Source organism: Lepidochelys kempii, chromosome 1, assembly GCF_965140285.1.
Source record: "Lepidochelys kempii isolate rLepKem1 chromosome 1, rLepKem1.hap1, whole genome shotgun sequence".
NCBI lineage: Eukaryota > Metazoa > Chordata > Testudines > Cheloniidae > Lepidochelys > Lepidochelys kempii.
The window spans coordinates 49369559-49387314 of record NC_136380.1 but is presented as its reverse complement, the minus strand read 5'-3'; the positions used below and the strand labels follow the sequence as shown (position 1 = coordinate 49387314).

The 17756-nt window shown below is 42.6% G+C and overlaps 1 protein-coding gene across 7 annotated transcripts in view; it reads right to left on the bottom strand.

The window, feature by feature from the left end:
- Positions 1 to 17756, bottom strand: part of PDS5B (PDS5 cohesin associated factor B) — a 257905-nt gene that overhangs the window by 158561 nt on the left and 81588 nt on the right. For 6 of the 7 annotated variants that reach the window (XM_073341612.2, XM_073341603.2, XM_073341622.2 and 3 more), the window contains 3 exons: positions 12748 to 12834; positions 12564 to 12661; positions 11725 to 11851 (listed from right to left, as the gene is read on the bottom strand). In XM_073341612.2, coding sequence (XP_073197713.1) covers positions 11725 to 11851; positions 12564 to 12661; positions 12748 to 12834 — 312 coding nt within the window. The remainder of the gene's footprint in view (positions 1 to 11724; positions 11852 to 12563; positions 12662 to 12747; positions 12835 to 17756) is intronic. The other variant, XM_073341649.2, reaches the window with a different exon arrangement.

The following is a 17756-nucleotide window of genomic DNA, read 5'->3' as shown; positions in this document are numbered from 1 at the left end:
AGTTGCACAGCAGCCTATTAAGCGCCATGCAGACACTCAGGGCTGCAGCAGGGAGAGGCGCCTCTCCCCCAGCCCGGGACCTGCTGCAGCGGGGAAAGGCGCCCCAGCCCCAACCCAGCCCCAGCCTCCTGGCCAGGGGAGAGGCGTTTATCTTGTGGCTCTAACCCAGCCCAGGAGCTGCCACGGAAGGGAGAAGCATCTCTACTCCACAGCCCAGGTGCTGCTGCTGGGAGAGAGAGCTGGGGGGAGTTCTCTCTCCCCACTGTAGCCCCAGAGCAGCCTGCACCCCAAATCCCTCATCCCCAGCCCCACCCCAGAACCCACACCCCAACCCTCTGCTCCAGCCCTGAGCCCCTCATCCTCAGCCTGGAGTCCTCACCCCCCCCACACACACACTCCAACCCTCTGCCCCAGCCCTGAGCCCCCTCCACACTCCAAAATCCTCAGCCCCACCCCCGCCACATTAATTTTGTTATGTGCACCAATATGGAGGTGATGTGTCACACATCACCTCCATATTGGTGCACATAATAAAATTCATTCCACACATGCGTGGGAAAAATTAGAGGGAACACTGCCCTCCAGTGCCAAAGGGTCAGCCGGTACCAAACTCAATGACACCAACTGCTGCGATGCTGAGGCTGAGTGGCGGCGTGACTTAGGTTGCACTCCTTTCTGCTCTCTATGCAAGGCCTTCTTTGGTGTCGGGGCTGAGCTTCTTGGTTGGCTGCTTCTTATGCCTCTTCCTCGGCACTGGGGATGGTGAACCGTGCCATGACTCTCGCCCAGTGGCAGGAGTGCTCTTCACAAACGCTGAGGTGCTTGGTGCCAAGTCCAACCACCTCAGCTCAGAGGAAGTTCTCAGTGCCGCTTCCATAAGCAGAAACTTCAACCTGGCTTCCCAGTCCTCCTTTGTACAGGGTTTAAAGTCTCTGCAAATATGACAGTGATCCCAATGGGAGGCTCATCCAAGCACTTCAGGCAACTAGAGTGCAGGTCACTCAAGGGCAGGAGACACAGGGCCTGAAGCCTAGTAACTGAGGCATGCCTCAGTACTGGGTATGGACAAAACTCCACTAACGAATGTGGAAAAACAAACTATACTAATGAAGACTAACTATTGACAACTACTAAGTATATACAACTATCAGAAAAACAGACCACAGAGAAAGCTTACCATAGCAAAGAGAACAGTTTCAGAGACCATCATGGGCAGTAAAAAGGAACTGAAGGGGCACGGGGTGGGCTGGACCTTTTTTATCAGTGCTATAAGCATGTGGCACCAGAGGGTGCCTGAGTTGCTCCGATGGGTTCCGCTGAGGGGGGGAAATTTCCGGCAACTGTGCTCAGGGCGCCCACGCACCTACAGCAGAGTAGGCATGTGTAAGCACTCAAAGAAAAACTTTAAGACAAATCACCATTTCTTTGTCCTCATGGGGAATGAGGTATAAATAGGACATTTGTTTCTTACAGGTCCCTTGCCTAAACAAATTAGGTAACTTTTGTGCCTATCGGTGACAGGAAAAGGAGCCCTGCATGTGACACACTGCTTACATCAAGGGGATTTCTACAAGCAAAAAACCTTAAATAACTGTTAACTAACTAAACTATAACTGTACTAAAGTGACCTATAACTATATACAAAGCAGAAACCAGTTTCTAAGCTAACTGAAGTTCAAGAGCAACAGGGAGCTCCAATTCCTGCCATGGGCAGTAAGAAGGAACTGAGATGGAGCAGGTGGCCACGCCTGTTTTATGCTGTTGGCTCTGTGCAGGAGGAGAGCACAGACACATGCACTGCCTAGTGGTAGTACTGGCAAGTCTTCAACATGAGGGCATTGAGCGCACACACCTACAGTAGAATGTATACGTGCACAATCACCTGAAGGAGAACTTTGGGATTATTAAATTTGCATTGCAATTGCATTTAGAGGTTACAGCCCCATTGTGATGAGCTCTGCACAAATGCAGAAGTAGTCCCGGCCCCAAAGAGCTTTCTGTCTCCTCTTGAACTGTATTGTAAATTTGACCAGATCAATGAATGAAATATTCGAGTTACATCTGGATACCACACTTTATTGCAAAAAGAAAAGGAGTACTTGTGGCACCTTAGAGACTAACCAATTTATTTGAGCAAAAACTTTCGTGAGCTACAGCTCACTTCATCGGATGCATACTGTGGAAACTGCAGAAGACATTATATACACAGAGATCATGAAACAATACCTCCTCCCACCCCACTGTCCTGCTGGTAATAGCTTATCTAAAGTGATCACTCTCCTTACAATATGTATGATAATCAAGTTGGGCCATTTCCAGCACAAATCCAGGTTCTCTCACCTCACCCCCCCTTTCCAAAAAACACACACACAAACTCACTCTCCTGCTGGTAATAGCTTATCCAAAGTGACCACCTCCTTACAATGTGTATAAAATCAAGGGGGGCGGAGGGTGAGAAAACCTGGATTTGTGCTGGAAATGGCCCACCTTGATTATCATACATATTGTAAGGAGAGTGATCACTTTAGGTAAGCTATTACCAGCAGGACAGTGGGGTGGGAGGAGGTATTGTTTCATGGTCTCTGTGTATATAATGTCTTCTGCAGTTTCCACAGTATGCATCCGATGAAGTGAGCTGTAGCTCATGAAAGCTTATGCTCAAATAAATTGGTTAGTCTCTAAGGTGCCACAAGTACTCCTTTTCTTTTTGCGAATACAGACTAACACAGCTGTTACTCTGAAACCACACTTTATTGGACATTAATCTAGAATCCATGCTCAATTACACTTTTCTTCCAGTGCCGAAGCTTTTAACTGTACGTGTTCCCGATCTGAATGAAGAGGTCCCTGCTTCTAGAGGTCTGGTGTTTTGTGCAGATAAAGCGTGGGGTCACTGGCTATCTAGCAAGTCCAAAGTGCCTTCAGGTCCAGTGGAGGACTATGAAAAGGACTTCAACTCTCCTTTTTCTCTATCCTTTACGTGAACTGTCTTGAAGGTAGCAGGTTTTTTGTCTATCCATGACATTGTTTCCATTGCAATAAAGAAGCTCTGATCTCTGGTTACTCCCTGGTTTTGGAAAGGATATAAACACTCATGCTTCAATCGTAAGTCAACCTCTAATGGTAGGAGACGTCCTCTGAGTACCATAATTGCTCATTATGTGGTTTCTTGTACCTTCTACTGATGCAGCTGGTACTGGTCACTGCTACTGACAGGGTACTGGAACTGATGGACCACTGGTGCAATCCCATATGGCCACGTCCATGGAGTTTGGAAAAAAAAAGAACACCAACACCATCCTAATAGAGATGTCAAAATGAACTAAAAGGATGCATTTTATGAGATTTCGGAAATCAACCCTCCATAAAGAGTAAGCAAGGGTCTAGAATGAAAGTTGGGTTGACTTTTGGCTTCTTGTTTGTACTTACCTGCCCACCAAGGTGCATTTGGATGTGATCTGAAAACACCAAATTTTGCATTTTATCAAATGCATGGTTCTAGGTCCTCACAAGAAATTTCTGAAGGTGCATTGAGAAACCCACTCAGGAGATGAAGCGAATACATGGCATGAATAATCCTAGCCATTAGAAATAACTGACTATCCCTCAGGAAAAAAACTGATGCAATGTAGTTTGGATCTCTGCAAATCTTACCATTAGGGCAATACCCACCCATGTCTTTTGACCTCTGGGTGAGCAATTCTCTGCATTAAGATCAAAAGATGTTGTTTATTTTGAAGACCTGGTGGCTCTGAATCCTCTCCAGCTGTTGTCCATTTATGAACGGGTCTGTTTCAATGGACAGGGTACTGATTAGCATGCTGCCTATGAATGGGTATAGGGTGCATAACACGCAACCTGTGCCTTGCTGTGACTACCACCAGCCACCTACGACTCTGGGTGCAGTCTTGTATAGGAATTGTGAGCTCTCCTACGCAAATGCTCTTTTGTCTGTCATGCTGAGGATTGTTAGTTTGGAGGAAAATTTATGTAGGTTTCTGTGGAAGTGTCAGCTACAGAGTTTTCTTTCTGTGAGGGTAACAGTCCCTTTTTAGGTACCCTTGATGTGGTAGCAACCAATAGATTGCTATGCTGGCTTTGACAGTGAGAGTTGAGGCCTCTCTGCAATCTTAGCTACTAATTTCATCAATGTTTCCCCCAATAGCTCCTCACCTGTAAGTTTGGATGCATAAGGTATCTGTTTAGGATGATCAATGGCTATTCAGGAGTATAACCGGCTTTCTTGTAGCCACCAAGATATCCATTGCTCCTCATAAATCACATCAAGGGTTTGACCAAGACAGGACCCAAAACATCTCTCTCCAAGCAAGGATCAAACGTCTAGATCAATTTCTCAACAACCAGTCTGTGGACTGGAATCAGTCCCTGAGATCTTTTTGATATAGTTTAGAAAGGCAGCAAGCTGGTTTCAAACATCAACAAGGTTGAGAAACACTATTCTAGATAAGCCACTTGTTTGCCACAAAGTATCCTTTCCTTACTAAGTGTATGAAAAGATTTTGGTCTGAATGGCTATCGCTAAGGCTCTGAAATTGCTATGCAGTGTGTCACCATTCGGAGGGTCTGTGGGATCTTTTCGAAGGAAGTCCCCTTCTGATGATGACTGTCTTTCACTCGTGGAGCTACTGCTGCAGAAACCTTAGGCTCCCAAAATGTATTAAATTTGTGTTTTTACAAAAACATTTTAGTTTAACTTTTAATTTAATCAGATATCCTCATTTGGGTATTATGATACCCTCAAAGGCCACATCAACAGGAAATTATGCATCTACTAATGCTTCAAAGGGATGATAATAGTAATGAGTTCCTTGCAAGCCACTGATAAGAACATATGAACATAAGAATGCCTATACTGGGTCACACCAAAGGTCCATCTAGCCCATATCCTGTCTTCCAACAGTGGCCAATGCCAGGGGCCCCAAAGGGAATGAACAGAACAGGTAATCATCAAGTGATCCATCCTGTTGCCTATTCCCAGCTTCTGACAAACAGAGGCTAGGGACACCATCCCTGCCCATCGTGGCTAAAAGCCATTGATGGACCTATCCTCCATGAACTCATCTAGTTCTTTTTGAACCCCGTTATAGTCTTGGCCTTCTGACCAGGATTTCATTTGGTGACCCCCTAGTTCTTGTAACACTTCCATATTTACTTTCTCCACACCAGTCATGATTTTATAGACCTCTATCATATCCCCCCTCAGTTGTGTCTCTTCCAAGCTGAAAAGTCCCAGTCTTATTAATCTCTCCGAAAACGGAAGCCCTAATAATTTTTGTTGCTCTTTTCTGAACCTTTTCCAATTCCAATATATCTTTTTTGAGATTGGGCAACCACATCTGCACGCAGTCTTCAAAAGGTAAGCATACCATGGAGTTATATAGAGGCAATTTAACATTTTCTGTCTTATTTTCTATCCCTTTCTTAATGATTCCCAACTTTCTGTTCAGTTTTTTGACCTCTGCTGCACATTGAGTGGATGTTTTCAGAGAACTATCCACTATAACGCCAAGATCTCCTTGAGTGGTAACAGCTAATTTAGACCCCATCATTTTATATGTATAGTTGGGATTATGTTTTCCAATGTGCATTACTTTGCATTTATCAACCACGAATTTCATCTGCCATTTTGTTGCTCAGTCACCCAGTTTTGAGAGATCCCTTTGTAGCTTTTGTGTCTGCTTGGGACTTAACTATCTTGAGAAGTTGTGTGTTATGTGCAATTTTGTTACGTCATGGTTCACCCCTTTTTCCAGATCATTTATGAATTAGTTGAATAGGACTGGTCCTAGTACAGACCCCTGCGGGACACCACTATTTATCTCTCTCCAGTCTGAAAACTGACCATTTATGCATACCCTTTGTTTCTTATCTTTTAAACAGTTACCAATCCATAAGAGGACCTTCCCTCTTATCCCATGACAGCTTACTTTGCTTAAGAGCCTTTGTCAAAAGCTTTCTGAAAAATCTAAGTACACTATATCTACTCGATCCCCTTGTCTATATGCTTGTTGACCCCCTCCATAGCCTGTCTTAGAAAGGTCCTGTACATGATTTGTTTTTGTGATGCATGTATAGTACTTCTTCCCCCAGTTGTTTAAATGGAAGAGGTAGCATGCTATTCATCCTGGCATGGAAACCACACAACGGAAGACGGGTACTGGTACACACATCTCAACTGTGGAAACAGCTTGTTAAAATATCCTCAGAGAGCTTAACAGGCCACTTCTACCTGCACCCCCAGGCTGCTTGGCACCCAGGTAAATACTGTAGAAGCAATCAGGGGCTTTGCCTAGTAAATCAGGATCATATATCGCACACAGGAAGAGATTTCTCGCCCTCTATAATCCTAGGGTTGTACAGCTTTGTGGGGAGTGGAATCCTCATGTGCCTCTGCTCTGGTTACAGACTGCCTGAAGTGCTCCTAAGGCTTTAATGTGGAGTGAGCCTGTGGAACAGGGAAGGGGTGGAGAGCAAGACCCTTTCCTTAGCAGAGCAAAGGTTTATGGCTGATGATGATAGATCACAACTCCATTCCACTCTTGCCTCAAATGCGACCCTCTTTCCCTGGCACAGAGGTGGTCCTTGAGTTGAAAGCCAGGTAGGAACAATTCCCTTTAGGCTGCAGCCTGAGGCAGGACTGCACAGGAGGGACAAGATCCTCTACATGCCCAGACATGCTGCAGGGTCAGGGAAGGATGGTGAGCACAATACAAAGGACTGCAAGACATACTTTACAGGAGAATAACCCCAGAAAACACTCCCTCAGGAGAAGGCAAAGGAGAAGAGGTTTAACCTTTGATTTTCATCCTACTTGTTGATAAATAATACTAATCCATACCTTGCAAAGGACACACTTGTTTTTTGCTTTTTTGGGACCCGGAGTTTGCAAGACTTACCGCTTAGACAGTCAAGAAAATCTCTTGATTCACAGTAGGAAAAAGGGGAGTTGCATAGGAGCCCTGGTTCTTTGCCCAGGGAGCTGACACCCACTTAAGCATACGAGGGACACTGGATCCTTTTGGAAACTTTCACCCCATCCGCCCACCTCCGACCCGGGTCTGTTGTGGGACTTACCCCTGAGCCTGCCAGATCGTTTCCTCCTCAACTAGAGACTCCCCCCTGCCCCAAAAAAGCTCAGAAGCTCCTGATAAGGCTTTTCTGTGTTGCAGTCATGGTTCCTCAGGGCATGGTGAAAGACCCAACAGGTTAGTCTGACTGAGCCCCATACCCTGGCAGTACAAGTTTGTCTGGCTGGGAAGAGGCAGGACATAATTCACGCACTGTAGAGCCTGTAACTACTTCCTCACATATGAAACACCGCTTAAATTTAGACAGCTGTTTGCAGGGCAGCTCTGCCATGGCTGAGTGGGGACAGAGTAGTCCAACAGGCAGCAGCAGATGGTGGCTGAAACCAGAATGCTACCGTTTACCCAATCCGGGAGGGAGGAAGAGAGGGAGAAGGAAGACTACTAAAAGTCACATGCACGAAAACTATTAAATAAAATATTTTAAAACAAAATGGTTGGAAGAAACTGAATCACCAACTTATTCCACTGCTAGAGGCAGAAAATCTGGTAGGTTGAGCTGAAGGCAGAGATTAGGCCTGAAGCATCAAGCAACCACATTGGACTGCCTCTGAATTCCACTAGTTGGAGGTATTAGGCCATTTATAATGAATAATGCCAGAAGCTGTGCAACAGAAAGTCTCTGAATTTTTTGTAAAACAACTGCCAGGCCTCCAAAAGGACAGCCTGGGTACCCAGTGGGCACCCAGAAAACTGCTCAGAAGCCTGGGACCCTAGAAGCCTGGTCTCCCAAGACATCCAGGCTCTTGCTTCCCCATCAATCTGTTTTCCATGAGAATTTGGTGAAATCAACATGTTATGAAGAATGTTTGATTCAGAGGAATCAGTATTTTCCAATGGAAAAAACCTTTGTCAGAAAATTTCAAATTTCAGTTAATTTTCCCAGATAGGAACATCTGTAGTTCCCACAGGAATCTTGTTCAGCAGCCAGTGGGAAGAGAGATGATCTGTACAATCTTGAATAGGAAGGGTAAAAAAGCACAATCTCTCTATTATGAACAATTGTGACAACTCCTGCACTACTTAAGTTAACTTTTAGTCTCATATACCCAAATAAAAGCCTTAGAAAACGGCAATTACTACAAGACAAACCACTGCAGGACAGAAAGCTATGCTGCATATATATCACTAAACCCCTTCCTCTTCTACCCTCCTCACCTCTAAAATAACTATCCTGTAAATTTGACTCTACAGAGCTCTCCACCCTGCCCAGCTTGAGTAACACGCACCACTTGTAGTTCCTCCTAGCTAATGATAAACATAAAAAACAAAAATGAAACAAAAAAATAAAGTGAGATTCTACTTTTTTTTTTAAACTGACCCTCTGAAAAAAAAATCTATAGTCAAGCTGATTAAATGTCCATTTCTAAGTCTTTAAAGGAAATGGTAAGAGTGTAAGCTATGTGCATATGTAGGAGAAAAGGGTTGTGGGTTTTTTTGTATTGTGTGGCCCATGACTGACCCTTTTTTCTTTCTGATGGCAGGCAAAAGCCCTGCCCAGGTAGACTCCTATATCAGCAGGGGCAAGCATATCTGCCTGAAGAGAAGTGAGGGACTGCTGCAGGTCCTAAAACACATAAGAAGGTGGGGGCACCCCTGTAAACAAACGGTAGCAGTGGGGAGCTAACTTCCTCCCCGTAGGAAGAGAGAGCTGGGAATCATAAGAAGCAGATATTCTCACCATACTTATGCGGGGGGGAGGGAGAGGGTGTAGACAACGCCTAATTCTCCTAGTGGTCTTTTGATTTCTCCTGGAGGTATATGGGAGCTAGGTACCCTTAACCTCTCATGGAGAGAGGTGGGCTTTTTGGAATAATGCAACCTCAATTTGCATTTCTTGGTTTTCTATCATTTGAGGAATTTTGCTTTTTTTTTTTTTTTTAAAAAGCTAACATTTTTGTAAAGTAATATACATTTAAACCACTGATATATGCCTTCAAACTCAAGCTTCACCTTAACTAAGTTTTTGTGATGAAATATAAATATATCACTTGTATTGACTATGAAGCCTAAAATCTGTGTAAAAAAATTTCAGAATACTGGCTGAATAACCAGATGTAAAATACAGACCTGTATTTCGCAGATTTAGATCACAACAGACTTAGATCACATACATACAAGTCTCAGAACATACTTATGCAAATTATGCAAATAATTGCAACCATTAGCAAGCATGTATTTAGGGTTTCTGATTTGTGATTTTAACCAGTAAAAACCCACAATACAAAAAAATTAAATTTGTGTTTAATCCACTAAAGATCAGAAAAAGAGCAGAAATGGTTACTTGAATCTAAAGGCTCGTCTATATAGAGTACTAATGAGAAATATAAGGGTGTGATTTCAAAAGCATACCATCATGCTGCGCATTTTTTGGTCCACAGAGACCCTGCTGGTGCACATTAAATGTTTGTTAGTGCACTTTAATTTTTTTAACATTTCAAACAGCACTACATTAAAGCGCATTTCAGAACAATATATTGCATTACTCATTACTGGCTGTACAAAAAGAAAGCCCCCAAAAACCCAAATTCTTGGATTTCTACTACTGAAAATTTGATAAAATGAACTTCAAAACACAAAATTAATAAACCCCAAAACACAGAAGCCCTGTATATAATTAACATTAGTATAATTAAAAAGGCAAGAGGAGGAAGAAAAGCCAGAGTTGAAGCCTTACACAATTCGGCGGGTTTCCTGACAATACCTTGCTTTTATCCACTATAAACTTCCAAAATGCCCATCTGAGAGCCTGCTATTCAAACCAGCCTGCACAGTGCTCAATAATGCATCCAATCTTCCCTGAATATTTTAACTTTTATTCTATAAGGGTCAACGAACTACTTTTATTCAATAAAAGTTTAGAACTTTCATGGAAACATATTGACCCATCTCTCACTAAAGATGCAGGAAAAACTTTCCACAAAATGATAGAGAATAATTTGTAAAGTCTAAAGATTAATGTGGCACAAAACACCAAATAAAAGACAGATGTTCAAAAAAGAGAAATTCCAAATTGAAGAAAAAGTCTTTAGTCTTGCTTTTACATTTTTCATACCCTGAGGTCTCCTCTAGTAAATCTGAATTGCACCCAGAAATTTTGAGGCCGATTCTTTTGTCACAGATAAGTACTGGTATTGCTCAAATTACATACAATATAGCTGGGTGTAAGAATGCAATTTGAATATTTTCAGTCAAAAAAGACTGATAGAACAACTTAGGTGCTCTATGCCTTGAATAGTAAGATTGTCAATAAAAAACAGCATTTTTTCACCCACTTAAACTCTGCTTCTCATTAATCCCGGTAGCGCTCAGTCTGCAAGTGGCCCATGTCCCTTTGAGGTTTGCCATGATGATGATGATGAAATTCTACTCCTATTAATTAATTTTCTATGTTGAATACATAAAGGTGAGGTATACAGAACATTGTACTACCTTGCTTTATTCTGTCAAAGAGCACCTCTTCAAAAGTCTGACTGCATTCTTTCCAGTGAACCACGCTCTCTTACATACTGTTCTGAAGCTGCTGAAATCAATTTACCCATAAAAAAAATATGAAATAGCTTAAAAAAATACCAGGCAGCACTTGGAAGTGACAATCAAAATCTTTCACATATCCATCTACTGTAGCCTGTCTGTAGCAGTAAAACATTTAAAAAAACACAGAGGCCTCTTTTCTTGAAAAAACAGTTCAGTTTCAAAAGAGACTGTTCTCCCCTGAGTACATCTAAAGCTGTCCAGAATTTAAGTAGTCAAATTTCCAAAACTATCTTACATGGAGGTAACTGAATTTTGTAACTTATATAATTTTGCATCGTCTTATCTATGTTACATCTTGTATCCAAAGTTCCATGAGATAACATCATGCATTTGTTTATACCTCAGAGCAAATCCAGCTTTCCTTCTTTTTTTAAAAATCCAAGGGTGATAATGTATACCCGAGATAAAAGTCTAAAACAGTCGTTTCCCAGTTTGCCTACTAATAACTGCATGATTGCATGTAAGCTATCAAAGTAAAGCATCCATCCTTTTAGTACTTCATGTTCCACCATTTTCCTAATGTTTTTATTAACATCACAAACAATGTTGAGAATACATTATGATGCACTTTGTCACTAACACTTGTCAATTCAAGGGCAAAAATCATGAATTCGATTAATTTTGCCTCCCTTCTCCCCCTCCCCCCCAATTTATAAAAGTATGGTACTTGGGCCTGTTCACTCATGTACAACTATAAAATCAAAATCATCATTAAAAATAAAACAGTATCAACCTTGGTTTCAAAGGAAACAATACATTTATGCAAGGTTCTTACTACCCACATACCACTTAAATAAAGATGTCACAAACAATTAACTTTCAGACAAGTCACAATGTAAATAAAGTTTACAAAGAAAAATATTTACAATATTAGGCTACTGTTAAAAACCAAGACGAAACATTTTCACTTAATGACAACCCAATGAAAGCAATGAAATGTCACTGAGTTTTACATAAAATTGAGTCATGAAGGCTAGACCAAGTAAATTTAGTGGATTAATTCATTTCACAATTTGCCCTGTAAATTGGATCAAGTTTCAACATGACCGAACCATAAAATTCAACAGCTATTAAGGCTTACCTTATGTGCTGGCACTAGATTAACTAAAACTGTATCCAAAAGCTCCTGAGACACAGTATCTCCTTCACAAATGATAGAGCTCATCAAATCCACCATGTGCATGTGTACTTTTTGATTATGACCATTGCTGAAATTAAAAGTAGAATTTCTTAGCGTATATAAATATACGTACTATATTACAACAAAGTACTACCTCTAATCACAAGGCAATGCCAAAGAAATAGGCAGTGAATGCAAAAACAGCGCCCTTTTTTTAAAGGAGCATTTCCTAAAGAAGTGGTTTCTAAATTTTGGCCTAGGAAGTTTGTTTCAGTTTCATTTGTTTTAAGGATATTATCCTGACAAAACCCAAAAGAGCAGAGCCAGAGTGAGCTCTCATTTTCTACTCTCTCGTACACTATCTCAGAAATATTTCCCATACTTCTGACCTAAGATAATATCTAAATAAAACACACAACTAAATTTTTAAAGCTTTTGTATATTCAATAGTTGTTCTCCAAACACTAATACATTCTCAAAAAGAAAAGGAGTACTTGTGGCACCTTAGAGGTTAACAAATTTATTTGAGCATAAGCTTTCGTGAGCTACAGCTCACTAACTGAATCCTCCTACAAAGTATTATCTGAAAAACAAGGCAGAACATATACTTTTTTAATCCTAGGCAGCAGCGTAAGTATAATAAACTGAATTCTTAAAACAGAAATGTTAAGCTTTGATTACTACTATATCCAGACTAAAAGCTTTAATGAGCAAGCAGAATATATACAGATTCAAAGTTTATATATTTCAGGAAAACAATTCTAATTTAATTAAAACTACATCAACCAGAATATACTTACTTTATTACAGAAAACAGCGTTCTGTACAACTGTGTGAAAATTTCATTGCTGTCTTCTAGCTCAAAGCATATATTATAAGATTTGACCCAAGCAATATTCTGTGTTGGGGGGAAGAACAGGGTACAGCAGTTATTAGGAGAACTTGAAAAAGAAAGAAGAAGAAATAGTAATAATTTTAGCTTACCTCAAGTAAATAAAAATATCTATTGAACTGTGGGCTTTTTGTATCTTCTAATCCTTTCAGTTGCCTTGTTATAAACATAAATATATCCTAGAAAGAACAAACATAATAGTAATTTGTTTCATCATGTAACTTATGACTGCATTTAACTAAATTGTCTAAATATTCATTTTGAACTTTTTATCACATTCCACACTACAGAACTCCCACAAAAGACAGAGAAACCAATCCTCACTGACCCTGGCAAGTAGGATGACAAATGAACCTATGAAGAATTATGTGAGTGATAGTAATCCTTAGAAAGTTTCACCTTGGTAACAAGGTCAGGAAGGAGTTAATGTTGGTTAAGTTTCACATGAAAACATTCAGCTTGATGGACAGAAGGAAGCCTAGAGAAAGTTCCATTCTGCACTTGGCAGACATGACCCATGGGGTCAATGGAAAAGTTACGCATCCTCCTGCAAGCTGGATTTTCATTTCACAGTGCAACAGTTTTATCGGTTTGATTTTGGGCTGTCTTTTTTTTAAATAGAATTTTAACCTGTATACAGTGTGTCTCCATCTCTGTTACCATTCAAGACTAGCATATTGAGCAATGCTTCCTCTAGCTTTTTATATCCATGTGCGGAATGAATTTTATGTGCACCACTATGGAGGTGACATGGGGGGGAAGGGTCCAAGGGGTTCAGAGTGTGGGAGGGGGATCAGGGCTGGGGCAGAGGGTTGAGGGCTCTGGGATGGGGCCAGGGCTGAGGGATTCAAACTGTGGGGGGATATGGGGGGGGTTCAGGGCTGGGGCAGAGGTTTGGGGTGCAGGGCTGAGGGCTCCAGCTGGGAGGTGAGGGTTCTGAGGTGGGGCTGAAGGAGTTTGGGGTGCGGGGTGCCCAAGGGTTGGGGCCAGAGGACTCCCCCCAGGCCTCTCACCGCTGGCAGCAGCTCCCGGGGCGAGGCGCTTCTCCCCGTCAGCAACAGCTCCCGGGGCTGGGGAATAGGCCCCTCTCCCCACAGCAGCCCTGCACGACCCAACTTGCTCCCCTCCCCACATACCTCTCTCATCTCCCCAGACTCCTGTGGCTGTGCATCTGCACAGCCCTCTGTAGCCTGCTGCGTGGCTACGCAGCTTAGAGAGAACTTAGATATTGAGCCCTCCTTTGACAAAAAGCAACCAACAAGAAAGGGTTATGGATGCCTCTCTCAAGCTTCAGTTTGTCAAATTACATTTCCATAGGAACATCTCTTATGAAACAGAAAACTCAAATAGGTAACATTAAGCAACAGCATCAGAAAAAATTAATTATGTACAGACCCTCTGGATTGGTAAGTGACAAACATCTTTATTTTTTACAACTATTTTTATGCACTCAATGCACTGATACATACTGGATAATTATTCCAACCAACTCAAAATTCAAAAGCATGTGCTCCCACCACATGAAGGCAACATCCACAGACTGAACAATTTCCAGACTTCAATGACTAAAAAGAATCCAGGGATAACCAGTTTGCTATCTTGCAAATCTCTTCTAGGATTCCTTTCAGTGAACAAGCCAAGGCTCTGGTAGAATAAGAGCATAAGAACACCCACACTGGGTCAGACCAAAGGTCCATCTAGCCCAGTATCCTGTCTTCTGACAATGGCTAATACCAGGTGCTTCAAGGGGAATGAACAGAACAAGTTATAAACAAGTAATCCACGCCCTGTCATCTACTCCCAGCTTCTGGCAAATAGAAGCTAGGGATACCATCCTTGCTTATCCTGGCTAATAGTCATTGATAGACCTGTCCTACTTGAATTTACACAGCTTTTTTTTAGAATCCTGTTATAGTCTTCGCCTTCACAACATTCTCTGGCAAAAGGTTCCATAAGTTGACTGTACACTGTGTGAAGAAATGCTTCCTTTTGTTTTAAACCTGCTGCCAATTAATTTCATTTGGTGACTCCCTAGTTCTTGTATTGCGAGGAGGAGTAAATAACACTTCCTTATTTACTTTCTCAACACCAAACATGATTTTATAGACCTGTCACACCCCGCCCCCTTAGCAGTCTCTTTTCCAAGCTGAAAAGTCCCAGTCTTAATCTCTCCTCCTATGGAAGCTATTCTATACCCCTAATAATTTTTGTTGCCCTTTTCTGAACCTTTTCCAATTCCAATATATCTTTTTTGAGATGGGGCAATCACATCTGCACGCAGTATTCAAGAGGTGGGCATACCATGGATCTATATAGAGACAATATGATATTTTATGTCTTATCTATCCCTTTCTTAATGTTCTCAACCTTTTTAGCATTTTTGACTGTTGCTGCACACTGAATGGATGTTTTCAGAAAACTATCCACAATGACCAATAATTTTACATGTATAGTTGGGATTATGTTTTCCAATGTGCATTAGTTTGCATTTATCAACACTGAATTTCATCTGCCATTTTGTTGCCCAGTCCCACAGTTTTGTGAGATCATAGAATATCAGGGTTGGAAGGGATCTGAGGAGGTCATCTAGTCCAACCCCCTGCTCAAAGCAGGACCAATCCCCAACTAAATCATCCCAGCTAGGGCTTTGTCAAGCCTGACCTTAAAAACCTCTAAGGAAGGAGATGCCACTACCTCCCTCCCTAGGTAACCCATTCCAGTGCTTCCCCACCCTCCTAGTGAAAAAGTTTTTCCTAATATCCAACCTAAACTCCCCCACTGCAACTTGAGACTATTACTCCTCCTTCTGTCATCTGCTACCACTGACAACAGTCTAGATCCGTCCTCTTTGGAACCCCCTTTCAGGTAGTTGAAAGCAGCTGTCAAATCCCCCCCTCATTCTTCTCTTCTGCAGAATAAATAACCCAGTTCCCTCAGCCTCTCCTCATAAGTCATGTGCCCCAGCCCCCTAATCATTTTTGTTCCCCTCCTCTGGGCTCTTTCCAATTTTTCCACATCCTTCTTGTAGTGTGTGGCACAAAACTGGACAAAGTACTCCAAATGAGGCCTCACCAATGTCGAATAGAGGAGAACGATCATGTCCCTTGATCTGCTGGTAATGCTCCTACTTATACAGCCTAAAACGCCGTTAGCCAGCCTTCTTGGACACAAGGGCACACTGTTGACTCATACACAGCTTCTCGTCCACTGTAACCCCTAGGTCCTTTGCTGCAGAACTGTTGCCTAGCCACTCAGTCCCTAGTCTGTAGCAGTGCATTGGATTCTTCCTTCCTAAGTGCAGGACTCTGCACTTGTCCTTGTTGAACCTCACATTTCTTTTGACCCAATCCTCTAATTTGTCTAGGGCCCTCTGTATCCTACCCTCCAGCATATCTACCACTCCTCCCAGTTTAGTGTCATCTGCAAACTTGCTGATGGTGCAATCCACACCATCCTCCAGATCATTTATGAAGATATTGAACAAAACCGCCCCCAGGACTGACCCTTGGGGCACTCCGCTAGATACCGGCTGCCAACTAGACATGGAGCCATTGATCACTACCCGTTGAGCCCGACAATCTAGCCAGCTTTCTACCCACCTTGCAGTGCATCCATCCAGCCCATACTCCTTTAACCTGCTGACAAGAATACTGTGGGAGACCATGTCAAAAGCTTTGCTAAAGTCGAGGAATAACACGTCCACTGCTTTCCCTTCATCCACAGAATCAGTTATCTCATCACAGAAGGCAATTAGATTAGTCAGACATGACTTGCCCTTGGTGAATCCATGCTGACTGTTCCTGATCACTTTCCTCTCCTCTCAGTGCTTCAGAATTGATTCCTTAAGGACCCGCTCCATGATTTTTCCAGGGACTGAGGTGAGGCTGACTGGCCTGTAGTTCCCCTGATCCTCCTTCTTCCCTTTTTTAAAGATGGGCACTACATTAGCCTTTTTCCAGTCGTCCAGGACTTCCCACGTTCGCCACGAGTTTTCAAAGATAATGGCCAAAGGCTCTGCAATCACATCTGCCAATTCTTTTAGCACTCTCGGATGCAATGCATCCGGCCTCATGGACTTGTGCTCGTCCAGATTTTCTGAATAGTCCCGAACCACTTCTTCCTTCACAGTGGGCTGGCCACCTCCTCCCCATGCTGTGCTGCCCAGTGCAGTAGTCTGGGAGCTGACCTTGTTCATGAAGACTGAGGCAAAAAAAGCATTGAGTACATTAGCTTTTTCCACATCCTCTGTCACTAGGTTGCCTCCCTCATTTAGTAAGGGGCCCACACTTTCCTTGGCTTTCTTCTTGTTGCCAACATACCTGAAGAAACCCTTCTTGTTACTCTTAACATTCCTCGCTAGCTGCAACTCTAGGTGTGATTCAGCCTTCCTGATTCCATTCCTACATGCCCAAGCAATATTTATATACTCATCCCTGGTCATTTGTCCAATCTTCCACTTCTTGTAAGCCTCTTTTTTGTGTTTAGATCAGCAAGGATTTCACTGTTAAGCCAAGCTGGTCGCCTGCCATACTATTCTTCCCACACATCGGCATGGTTTGTCCCTGTAACCTCAATAAGGATTCTTTAAAATACAGCCAGCTCTCCTGGACTCCTTTCCCCCTCTTGTTATTCTCCCAGGGGATCTTGCCCATCAGTTCCCGGAGGAAGTCAAAGTCTGCTTTTCTGAAGTCCAGAGTCTGTATTCTGCTGCCCTCCTTTCTTCCCTGTATCAGGATCCTCAACTTGACCATCTCATGGTCACTGCCTCCCAGGTTCCCATCCACTTTTGCTTCCCCTACTAATTCTTCCCGGTTTGTGAGCAGCAGCTCAAGAAGAGCTCTGCCCCTAGTTGGTTCCTGCAGCACTTGTACCAGGAAATTGTCCCCTACACTTTCCAAAAGCTTCCTGGATTGTCTGTGCACCAATGTATTGCTCTCCCAGCAGATATCAGGATGATTGAAGTCGCCCATGAGAACCAGGGCGTGGGATCTAGTAGCTTCTGCTAGTTGCCGGAAGAAAGCCTCGTGCACCTCATCCCCTTGGTCCGGTGGTCTATAGCAGACTCCCACCACAAGATCACCCTTGTTGCTCTGGATTAAAC